Here is a 12796-nt window from a genome sequence, read left to right on the forward strand (position 1 = left end):
GGATTTGGAACGGAATTAATGCGGATCGTGCGCCCTTCTTGTTCCAGCTTTAGCAGCCTGAGGTCCATGACTGCTCAGAGATTAGCTGGTTGGCAGCTGCACTCCATGGCACCTCAGACCCTCGGCAGTGAATCTGGAGAGATTCAATACTGGAGTTCCTGGAAGACAGAGTTTGGGTATGTGATTGAAACTGGCTAGCCCATCCCAGGATGCCCAGTGAGACAAACGCATCCCCTACTTTGAAGGTAATGACACTGGGCCAGAAGGCCACGGAGTCATCGAGTTCATCCTGCCAGACAAGTTTCTGCTTCTGTAGGCTTCTGAACCTCAGACACGACCCGATGTGTCAAGCTGATGCGGCCAGGGAAGCCATTTGAAGGGGTAATGCTGAGTGCTGTCAATATTTACCAGGTGTCTGGTTCTTCCAGCCCTCCCAGTTGCTCGGTGACGAGTCCACACGTTCTCACTCCTCATTTCCAAGCTCGTTGCTCGTCTCTTCTTCACGTCCCTGCTCCTCCCCTTTGCTCCAGCCCTCACCGCTCCCACCTTTTCTCAAAGCCGCCACCTGTGTGCTCGCGGAGACCTGGGTGGAGCCTTGGGTCCGGGCCCATGACGTCACCCCTCTACGATGGAGGCGGGGCTGTGGGAACCGCAGTGCAGCGCAGAGGGGCGGGGCGGGGCGGGGCCTGCGGCGCGTGACCTGGCTGCGGGAGGCAGGAACCGGGAGAAAGGTGTAGGGGGGCCGGGAGCGGCCGACTCCGGAGTCCGGGGGGCGGGGCGGGGCGGGGCGGGGCGGGGAGTGGCAGGGCCCAGGCGGCTGGCGCCCCGCAAAGCGCTGAAGCAGGTCACGCTTCTTCCTTCCTTCCCCGTCCTTTCTTCTCCTCCCACCTGGGCCTCTGCGTGGGGACGCGCACCTGGCAACCGGCAACCGGGCTCTGCCGCGCCCCCGCCTTCTCCGCTCCGGCCGGGCGCCCCGAGCCTGCCCTGCACCCCGAGCCGGCCCCTGGCGCCCGCCCCTCGCTCTTCTGCTGGCGCCGCGCTCGCTGGAGGCGGCCTCGAGCGCTCGCTCGTTGATGCCGTTTTGGGGGTGACCCGCGCGGCGGCGGCTCCTCCACGGTGGGGGCGTGTTAGTGGCCACAGCTTTGCCGGACGTCGAGTGTGCGGCTGCGGGGTGGCGGGGAGGCCAGCCGGCGAGACCTCGCGCGCAGCTCGGGTTTCGGGACGCTGGAGGAGACCGCCTCGGCCGCGCGGGAGCGGGAGATGTGGGAGCTCAGGCACCGGGGAGGCTGCCCCGGCCCCGGGGGAGCGGTGGCGCCGCCACCCCGCGAGGGAGAGGCGGCCGGCGGCGACCACGAAACCGAGAGCACCAGTGACAAAGTAAGTAGAGCCGCGAGAAACGCACACCCGGGACACCTGGGAGCGAGGGTGGGGCTCCACGGGAATGTCAGGTGAAGCTGCCGGCTGCGCCGCCTTCCCGGCTTGGCTTAATTTCTTTCTTACTCAAGTGGGACTCCAGCGAAGGTACGTTTCCCAGGATGACTGCGACTGCTGCCAGGATAGCTGGATGATTCAACTTGACTCCAGTATAGTTTCTGCCCGTTCCAGTCCCCTCCCCGGGGTCTGGGGCCGACGCTAGCATTGGGATGGAACCTGCCATCCTGGGAGTTGCTGTTTTCTAGTAGCTCCCACCTCGCACCTCTTTTCGGTAGAGGGACAAAGTTAGTAAGGGCTAAACTTAAGACATGCACCTTCGGTTCTAGCATGTCATTGGATCCTGACGCCGGAGGCTCGGCTTCTGCGCTCCTCCATCAGCACTTTCGTTTCCTCTGTCCTTTTTCAGTGTAAGAGGTTTTGGAGGTTTGAGCGTCTCATGCAAGTGGCTCAGTTGTAATCCTCCAGCTTCTTTTGATTCCACGGCAGGGGATTTCATTTGACCTGACACCTTAATTCATGAGGACTTTTTAAACTCCCACTTCTTGCTTCACATTCAAGAATAGGTAGATGTAATGCCATTCTTTTTAAAGATATTCAAGAGTCAAAGTTCAGCTTATTCGGTAATACAGTAGTGCGAGTAGGAATTTTTAGGGGGGACAAACGCAGTTTTATGACGTTTTAGACTGAATGGTGTAGGAAACTGGGCCAGACCGTAGATTATTGTATAAAATCTTCTGTTTATAAAATTTTACTTCATTTTAAAAGCTACGAGCACTTAGGCTGTGCCTAGAAGCATTCTTTTTTGGAAGCAGGTATTGCAGTTTGAATTACAGAAGTGGAGTAGGTAGCCCACGGTCAAGTCAGTGGCCTTTTGGAACTAGAACCTGTTTCCTGGTTCCCTTTCTTCTGGTTTGTACTGTTCCTGAGACTCACTTGCAGTTCTGACTTGGGGAGGGTTCCACCTGGACCTTGATGCTGGTGAGCTTGAGGTGACCCAAGTTATAAAGCCCTGGTAGAAACATATCATGCAACATCATGAAATAATTTAACAGTGATTTTAGGAATGAACCTTCAGAATCTATGGGAAGACAGATCCTTTTTTTCTTTTTCCTATCCTTGATAGGCAGGTGGAATAAAATGAGTCTGCGATAGAACACATGTGTCAAGGAATTACACAAAGTGTAAGTTTCCAGCTCCTGAAGGTTGATGTTACAAAGCTGGAAACAGTGGGCTGAGAATAGTTTTTGTGAAAATTGCCTTGGAAACTAGACCGAAAATAGAATTAATTAGGTTGGGATTTGTTTTGTTTTAACACTGGTATAGTTTAGAATCGAGGAAATACTAGCTTGTCCATGTTCACTTCCTTAACTGGGAGAAGGTAACACACTTTTAATAAGAAAAAAACATGTTCGAGGAAGCCATCCATAAAATGAGTTTTGAATTAATTAGTTTCTTAACACCCTAATATATTTAAAATGGAAATTACTTCTCTGGTTTGATTGGATTCATTAGAACTGTTGTCTCAAGCTATCTGTGACTTGGTTACCTCACTGCTGTATATTTATGTATTTATTTATAAATGCTGCTGCATTGTTGGTTTTCATTAATACATACCCAGCTGACAGTAGATCTGTTCTGTTAAGATTTCTCAGACAAGGATGAGCATTTTTCAAACCATGTGTAAAATATTGCTTGCTTTTAGAGTTTATCCCAAGGAACTTTTGACTTGGCAAGCTTTGAGTCACTGAACTCTATCCTCTGTCTGTCCTTTCTTATCAGGGTGTATATCTGAATGTACCTGTATTTCCAGGTCAAGGGCTGTTATAAAGTCAGTTTGCACATAGGAGGCTGGTTAATATTTGGTGCATATAAACTCTTTAAGTGCCTTCTCCATTCAAGTTGCAATAAAGGCAAAACTCCTAGGAAACTGATGAAAGAAGCAGAAGAGATGTGTTATATTCTGCTTTTGTCGTGCCATCTTGTAGTCTTTTTACAATGGTATTATTAGCATGACCTTTGCATTGTTCAGGATGTGGAGACTTATTCTGAAAGAGGACTCTGCTCTAGAGCATTAGCAAGTGAAAACGTGCTTCTTACCCATAGGGGAGTGTTCCCAGTTGCTAAATGCTGGAGTAATACTTGAAAGATCCCAAGACCACCACCTCAAGGAACCCCCCCACCCAGGGCATATATATGAGTTAGATTTATTACAGTTCTGAACAAGGCTAATCATTAGCATAGAGGGCATAGCTGGACACTACACAGAGATGACAGGGAAGGCTTTCAAAAGGAGATGAAGGTTGAGCTTGTAATTAAAAGATGCTTGGAGGCTTACCAGTTGGACAAGTGCTAGGGAAGGGCATTTAGGCAAAGGATGTGTGGAACTGTTTCTTGAATCCGTGTTCTAGGCACAGGACACTAAAATTAGTTTGATAATCCTGGAGCATAAGCTGTGTGTGTTTGGAAGTTAGGGTTGGGAGTTTGAGAGTCTTGTGAGGGAGGTTGAGCTTTCTTCGATGGACTCCTGGAAGCTACTGGGAAGTTTTTGCAGAGACACTATCCTGTCACTCTAGCAGCAGTCTGTAGAAAGTGTTGGAAGGGGGAGAGACCTGCCACAAAGAAACCAGATAGGAGTATATTGCAAATGCTGTATATACGAAATGATGAGGATGGATAGTAAGTCTAGGGGAGCAGGGGAGTAGGAGTTGGGAGAGAGGATGCATATTTTAGATACTAGGGGTGGGACCTGGACAAGGGTGATCATGGGAGGGCTAATAGCCTGCTGGGAGACACATTTTGGTCTACAACATAAGAGACTTAGGAAAGAAGCAAAAAATGATTGGGCAGTTTTGCAGGTTGGGAGTGAGACAGGTGAGTTGGGTTGGGCAGGTGTGGCATTCTCTAAAATAGAGAGGTGGTTCAAGCTGGTGATGGGAACTGAAAGGAGACTTGATTAGGATCGAGAGGGGAGAGAACTGAAGACAGAGCCTTGGGAGGCGCCCGTGTTCAGAGGGAAGGCATCAAGATAATGAGGTCCTGGGAGCTAAAGAAGGAAGACTGCTTAGAGGATATCATCACTAGTATTTAGGAATGAGGGTGAGGCAGCGAACAGAGTTTAGCAAAAGATCCTAGAAGCCAAGTGTCAGGCTGAGGAAAGTGAGACGTGAAATATTGGTAATTATTGTCAGAAGTGCCAGTGGAGGGGAGTACAGGATAGTAGCTAGAGAGGACTGCAGGGTCAAGAGAAAATCTCCTTTTTCAAAGGAGGGAAGATAGGTATTTAGATCAAGGAGTTAAGTGGGAGTGAAGATGTCCATGAGAGTATGAGGTTCCTAGAAAAGAGAAAACAGACATGGTGTGGAGATGACAGGTGACTGAGGTATTCAAGGAAAGGGAAGAAGGAATCGAGGGTAGTTACAGAACCATTTTGAAAAGCAGAAGAGGGAAGATCAGAGTGTTGGATGCTTTCGGTTTTCTCAGTAAAGTAAGATCTCAGAACCGCAGAGCTTCGAGGGGTTTTAGAAACAGTTTAGTTCAACCCAATTTATACATACAAAAGTAAGCTTACCCTGGAGTGTGTCTGTTTTTCAGCTCAAAATGACCTGGAGCAAGTGGCAGAGCTGGAACTAGAGCTCAGCTCTGACTGGGATACATTTGGGATGTCGTTTTAGGGAGCGTGATGCAAAAGGACCAAGAGGCAACTATTACCCAACTCAGTGAAGATTCAGTTGAACTAAAATAACACAAATTTGCTGTGAACCAAATTAGCATAGTTCTTAACTCAGTAGCAGTCATTGTCATAATAGAGGCTTGTAGAGTAATTTAGAGAAAACAGTTATCTTACATCTTTATTTGCTCCACAACTGTATTTGTTAGGAATATCCCCCATTTAGTAGTTGAGAATAAGAAAGCACCTGGAGTGATTTTGGCCTGGGACTGCCAGGTGAAGGATGCTGAAGGAATGAGTGAATCAAGGAGGCCAGGGCTGAACTGGCTGACCACAAATTCGGGTGGGCAGCGAACTGGGCTGAAGCCCAAAGAGGGTTATTGAAGCTCTGGACGGACTGAGAGAGACTGAGCAGTTGGAAGTGAAGCGGGGACCTGACTGACTGCACCAGGAGTGGGAGAGAAGGGGGTGCCCTTGAAATGTGTGGCCTGAAAGGGGAGCACAGGAGGACTAGTGTACCCTCAGATGAGGTCCCCATGTGCTCGTATGTGGGGCTGCTTCTTTGATACAGATTTTGGTTTGTTAAGTTGAGGGTGAAACAATCTGGAAGCCAATTAACTTTTGTCCTTCCTCATTTAAGACATGTTTCTTTCATCAATACTCTAATATTTTTTAAACAAATTTTTAATTTTGGAGGTTGTGTTTCCATAAATTCTTCATTTTGGCACTCTTCCTTGTGAGTTGTCCTGGTGTCACCAGCAGGTATACTAAACATTTTCTCAATTTTTTCCATCTAAATATATTAATAAAATATGAATATTTAGATCTAGACTTCCAGAACACCATTTAGGCTAGTGCTCCCCAATTGTTGATTAATTGTTAGTCAATATTATCACCTAAATAAGTTTCCATGTTGCCATTTGCAGGGTGTTCATTTTATTTAGCAATAGCTTTTGAATGCTGGCTCCCCAGAAATCACCAACCAACCAAGTGATAAGACAAAGTGGAGGTTATGGCTTTCTGCGGTGAAGGAGAACACCACCTTGGCACAGACCTTTGGCGGTGTCTCGGAGGGGGAAAGGCAAGATTGGATTTTACTGAAAATTGAATGTTTGATTTAAGGCAGATCCTTCAACAGAGACTTGATTAGGATTGGGTAAGGATCCCAAGGTAACAGTTTGGGACTGGTGGCAATAGCCAGGCAAGGATTTTGACGCAAGAGTTTGAAGAGTCTTAAGAGGAAACTTGTTTATTGGTGCCTCCTGTTGATGAATTGACGTCTTTCAGAAGTTCTTGTGGTGAACAATTAACTCCAGAGCAAGTCTCTGAATAGTAAAGTTATGGTAATGAAGACAGTCGGATTCTGAAGTCATTTTCATGGCAGCAGTAAGATACGTGAGGGCGAGGGTGGGTGGTTTCTTTCTCACATCTTTAAAATATGGAAACAATGAAGGGAGGGAGAGAAAATGCTGAAATCAGGAGTATAACCTAATGTTCTTTCAAGTAAGAACTGTTTAGTGTCAAGATTTGTAAAAGGCCTCCTCCTCTCAGGCACAGAGCTCTGTGTCACTTGAGCGTTTCTTTTTGCTGCGTTGTAATTTTAGTGCTGAACTAGGTACAGGGATCAGTGTGAACTTCAAGGGACACATTGTGGAGAAGCTGACCCTGGTTGTCTGACTCACTTTTTAGGGGACCGGGTGTAAAAGGGGTGGAAGTTGTGATTGATTATTGTGACTGATTTAATGCATCATCCTTTGTTGCATTCTAGACTGCTGCTTACCTTCTTTAGAGGATTTTTTTTGGAGCCATCATCTTGAATGGACTGGAGTCCCCTGACCTTGTTCTTCCTGTCTTCTCAGTCTCCAGTATTGAGAAGAGTCTCGGTCCCTTCTCTACCACTGGCTCCTGTGCACTCTTTAGGAGTCACCATGAGCTATAAGTGACATACGCTAAATTGGCCCTGCTCACACTGTGCAGTTTGGTAAGCTTTGACGTATATATACACCCATGAATGCATCACTACAATAAAGATAATGAACACACCCGTCACCACTAAAGGTTTGCTCCTGCCCTTTTGTCGTTCCCTTTTTACCCCAAGATAACCACTGATTTCCTTTGTGGCACTAGACATAAGTGTGCATTTTCTAGAATTTTCTATAAATGGAATTCTGTAAATACATGTATGCATATATACATATGCATATGTATGTAGATATACATACTGTATGTACATTTTGTCTGCCTTATTTTTACTCGGCATAATTATTTTGACAGTCATCCATATTGTTGCATACATCATCATTTTTGTTGCTGAGTAGTATTCCATCATATGCATGTAGCCCAATTTGTCCTTTTTGACATTTGAGTTGTTTCCAGTTTGGAGCTATTACAGATAAAGCTGCCACAAACATTTGGGTATATACTTTCATTTCTTTTGGACAGATATCTAGGAATGGCATGACTGGGTCATAGGGTAGATGTACACTTAAGTTTTTAAGCAACTGCCAAACTGTTTTCCAAAGCGGTTGTACCATTTTACATGTCCACCAGCAGTGTGGGAGAGGTCCGGTTTCGACACATCTTCTCCGAGACTGCATATGCTCAGTTTTTAAATTTTGGCCATGATAGTACATGTGTCACAGTGTCTCCTTGTGGTTTGATTCACTTCCCTAGTAACTAATCATGTTGAACATTTCTTCATATGCTGATTTTCCATCTGTATATTGCCTTTGATGAAATGTCTGTTCAAATATTTTGCCCAGGTATTTTAATAGACTTGATTGAATTTTGAGAGTTCTTTATTCTGGATGCAAGACCTTTATTTGACATGTGATTGACAAATATCTTTTTCCAGTCTAGAGCTATTTTCTCACTCTTTTTACAGTATCTTTTGAAAAGCAGAAAAATTTTAATTTTCGTGTAGTTCTGTTTTGGTTTTTCTTATATGAATCATACTTTTGTGTCATATTTAAGAAATCTTTATCTAATCCTAGGCCCCCAAGATTTTATGGAATTTTTATAGTTTTATGTAAATGTCTGTGATCTGTTTTGAATTAATTTTTGTAAATGATGTGAATTTCTTTCTTTTCTTTGCATATGGATATCTAATTGTTCCAGCATCATGTATTGAGTTACCTTTCAACTTTGTTGTAATCAGTTGGCTATATGTGTGTGTACTTATTTCTGGACTTTCTTCTCTATTCCATTGATCATTTTTTCTTTTACATCAGTATCAATCTTGATTACAACTTTATAATAACTTTTGATAACAGATAGTGTAAGTCTTTCAATTTTGTTTCTTTTTCCAGGTGGTTTTGGCTCTTCTAGGTCCTTTGCATTGTCATATAAATTTTGGAATCAGTCTGTACATTTACACACACACACACACACACGCACACACACAGAGCCTGTTGAGATTATTGGGATTTCACTGAATTTCTAGGTCACTTTTGGGGGGGAATTATCATTTCAGTTTCCCTTCTGCATCCTAGCTACATTGCCTAAAGCTGTGTAAACTTGAGCACTTCACTTAACCTTTCTGAGCCTAAATTTTTTCACTTACAAAATGGATGTGATTAGTGATTACTTACTTACCTCTAAGTTAATGTGAGGTATAAATGTATCAGTATTTGTAAAGTGCTTTTGCTTTTATTTTCTAAGTACATTTCACTGTAGGAATTTGATTTATAGGATAATAAAGAAACCTTAATTTTTCAATTTCCATTCATCAGTTACCAGAAGTATTTTTATTATTATTTTATATTTGGAAAAAAAGTAGCCCTTCATAGTCAGAAGCCTTCATTTTACATAAGTGCTACTGAGGTCCCAAGCAAGGTAACTTGGCCAAGATTACTCAGCTAGCAAAAACAGTTGAGAATTTCCTATTTTAATCTTAAACGTTAGCATGAATTGAGAGACTCAGTTCATTCAATATTTATGTAGTGCCTAATAAATGCCAGTCACTGTACAAGGTCTTCTGCCAGCCTCTTGGGATTCAAAAGTGAGGCCAATGGTATTTCATCTTCTTGCAAAGCTTAAGTACTACTAGAAAATACAGACAAGCAAGCCAATCATTTTAATTTAGGCTAACAGGTAAAAACTAGGAGAATTGTGGAAATACAGCTGGAGAGCAACTAACAAGGAGAAGGGAGTCAGGGAAGACCTTTCTAAAGGAAGTGAACCTGGAGGTGAGGTCAGAGTGAGCAGTAGCCAGATGTGAGGAGTGGGGAGAGGAGGATGGGAACTGGGGTGTGGGCGAGAGAGACAATGCACTGTTAATAACTTTGAACATAGAACAAACATCTAGATGAAAGAGAGAGAATGGCACTGTGTGCAAATTGGAGGGTCGTCAAGAGGGGCTGGAAGAACAGGGCCCAATAATGAAAACGGTAAAAGCAGTGTTAAAGTAGTTTGGCTTTATCCTGGTGGTTGTAACACTGGAGAGTATTAAGATCAGATTTGCGGTTTAGAAAGGTTCTTTCTTATGTTGAAAATGAATTAGAGAGGGCAGGATAGAGGGCAAGGGATGTAAGGTACACGAGAGAGGGTGATGCTCAGCGAGGGTAGTAGGAGAGGGTGAGGATGAAGATGGGGGAAAAGTGAGTGACAGGTCTGGTGCTGCCTGACTGAATGTGCTTTGGTTAAAGATGCAGGTGTTAAGTTGACAGCCAGGTTTCTGACCTGAGTTAACAGGCTTGGTGATGCTGTCTTCATCTGAGTAGGAAATCCAGAAGGGGCAGCAGGTTGGGTGTGGAAAAGAGAGAGGTCAGGTGGCTTATGTTGAATTTCAGGTGATTCTTGTAGAAAACCCACCTGGAGATGGCATGCTGGGAGCTAGGGATGCAGGTTTATGGGGAGTCATCAGTGTACAGAGGGATGGAGAGGGAAGCTGTGAGGGTGCATGAGGTCACCTGGTGGGTGCTAGGAGAACAAGGAGCTTAGGTGGAAGGTGGAGAATCATTGTCTTTAAATCCTGGGCTTGAGAAGAAGCTCCTAATTTGGTTTTCTAAAACACTTTAAGTACTTTCATTCAGCATGCACATGCCTCCTGGCTCTAATTATTACTACAGTATTAGTCCCATTTTTTTCTGTGATCACCAGTCACTCTTGTTTTCCTTATCACACCTGGTCTGGCATCTTTGTAAGAGGGTGCATACAGGAAACACAGAAACACAGGAGTGTCTGCTACTAATCCTAGCAGTGAAGTGACTTTGCTCCCAAATGCCACTGCTTAGGAATTGTCTTTTATTATTTAGTTATTAGAATAAAATGTAATAATCGAGTTGAATCTTAAGTTTTTCATTTTGTGTTTCTCGAAGGTACATGAAATAGAAATCAGAAGCTTAAATAATACAAATAAAAGCTGGACAGCTTTCTTGAAGGTGTGGTGGGGGGAGGGCTGTGGCACATCACCGTTGTTGGCCAGTGGACTTTGAGGTGACTTGCTGAACGCTTGAGTGTTTTGAGGAGCACAGTTTGAATTCTAGCCCAGTGCTTTTATTTTATAAGGAAAACAAAGGCTGAGTTTCTTTAAAGTTAAGTGATTTGCCTTTTGTCATACTGATAGTTAGAGGTCAGCCCTCATATCTGGGGGTTGCAAATCCATGGATTCAACCAATTGTGGATCAAAATATTTGAAAAGAAAAAACAAAATTCCAGAAAGTTCCAAAAAGCAAAACTTGAGTTTGCCGCATACTCACAACTGTTTACATTGTACTTATAAGTATTTACATTGTGTTAGGTTTTATAAGTAATCTATAGGTGATTTAAAGTGTATAATTTAAAGGGAGGATGTGTACAGGTTACGTACAAATACTATGCCTTCTCCAATTTTGGTATCTGAGGGTAATCCCCCTCCCCTGCCTGACAACTGTACTTGCAACTCCTGACTCCTAATCTGGTGCTCGTTCTACAACCTGGTAACGTGCCTTCTTGAGCCACTTCCATTAGTCACCATCTGGGTTATTGAAGGTTAAAAAAAAACGAGTAACAAGCAAAGACAAGAAAAGTGAAGTGTTGCATTGTTCTAGATGTCACAGACCTGCTGGCACAGCAGGCTCACTGCAGGCCCCCTGATGTTTCCAGGGGACGTCCTGTCTGGTGGTTTATTAGTCAACATCTCTCTTTGTTTAAGCCACTCTGGGGCCATCTAACCATGTCACAGTGGGAAGGTGTGATATGTCTGTTTCATTTGTCATTTTTGGTACAATGACACATTTAATTTTATAGCTTTTTAATAAGAAGGTTATAGTTAGTAAATGAAAGCTAATTATTGCTTTATGAAAACTGATAGTGCTCCCCCAAGGCTAACATTTTGTTTGGTAAGCCACTTAGGGAGGAATTGGATTCAGTCGTAAAAATAGTTTAAGACTTTGTTAACTTCACGGGTCCTTGGCATTATATTCAGTGCTTCCATTTTATGTGTAAAGAAACAGTTAAAAGAGGCGATGAAATTTGCCCAAACTTTGGTGCTAATAGGGGCTGAGTTTGGTTTGAGATTGCTAAACATCCTGAATTCCTACACACCTTCATTGCTGGGATCACCTCTGGCCCAACAGTCTGCTCCGTGTTCCTTCTGCTTGTTCACCTCCTGTGAATACTCTCTTTCCTCTGACCCAGCTCAGTCCCCCTGCCCAGTGTCCCCTTCTGTAAACCTCCGTCCCAGAGTGTTTGTCTGTGCAGCACTGTTTACTGAAGGTTGCTGGTGGGGCTGGGTGGAGGAGAGGGGGGGACGTAGTAGGCGTCGAGGTTGTTCATTACAGCAGAGTGAACAACTTCAAAACTAAGCATTAGGCAGCTCTTTTCTTACGATTCCTTGGCCACCCTGTCCCTGGAGGGTCTGCAGTGATCACCTTGGTCTAAAGGCCTCAGCATACACACTCAGCTCCTGCCCATGCACTCTGAGAAGTCAGTTTGGGTTTCAAATAACTTTATACAGTCATTCCAGCAGAGCAAATGCTTTTGATCGTAGTTTACCTGTAAGTAAAACAGCAATGGTGGTATCTATTTGATGTGCTTCATTAGGACTGTCGTCTTTAAAAAAATTTATTTCTGTACAATGTAGCCTTGTAGCTTATTTTATACATAGCATTTGGTACCTCTTAATCCCCTACCCTTCCCTTGCACATCTCCCCTTCCCTCTCCTCACTGGTAACTACTAGTTTGTTCTCTGTATCTCTGAGTTTGTTTCTTTTTTGTTATATTCTTTTTTTTTTTTAGATTTCCACATATAAATGATAACCTACGGTATTTGTCTTTCTCTGTCAGACTTATTTCACTAAGCATAATACCTCCCAGGTCCATTGATGTTCTTGTAAATGGCGGAATTTCATTCTTTTTTTTATGGCTGAGTAGTGTTTTATTGTGTGTGCTCGTGTGTGTGTGTGTGTGTGTGTGTGTGTGTGTGTGTGTGTGTGTGTATACACACATACCACATCTTCATTATCCATTCATCTATTGATGGACACTTAGGCTATGTAAGTAGTCCTGCAGTGAACATAAAGGTCCATATGTCTTTTTGAATTAATATTTTTGTTTTCTTCTGGTAAATACCCGGAACTGGAATTGCTGGATCATATGGTAGTTCTATTTTAAAATTTTTGAGGAATCTCCATATAGTTTTCACAGTGGCTGTACCAGTTTACATTCACACCAACAATGTACAGCGTTCCCTTTTCTCCACATCCTTGTCAGCAT

At 43.8% G+C, this 12796-nt stretch overlaps 1 protein-coding gene across 1 annotated transcript in view; it reads left to right on the plus strand.

The window, feature by feature from the left end:
• Positions 1–1121: 1121 nt before the first annotated feature.
• Positions 1122–12796, plus strand: part of CDS1 (CDP-diacylglycerol synthase 1) — a 64574-nt gene continuing 52899 nt past the window's right edge. The window contains exon 1 of the mRNA XM_074346648.1: positions 1122–1377. Within this exon, the coding sequence (XP_074202749.1) occupies positions 1261–1377 (117 nt within the window). The 5' untranslated portion in view covers positions 1122–1260. The remainder of the gene's footprint in view (positions 1378–12796) is intronic.

The sequence above is a fragment of the Camelus bactrianus genome, chromosome 2, assembly GCF_048773025.1.
Source record: "Camelus bactrianus isolate YW-2024 breed Bactrian camel chromosome 2, ASM4877302v1, whole genome shotgun sequence".
Lineage (NCBI taxonomy): Eukaryota > Metazoa > Chordata > Mammalia > Artiodactyla > Camelidae > Camelus > Camelus bactrianus.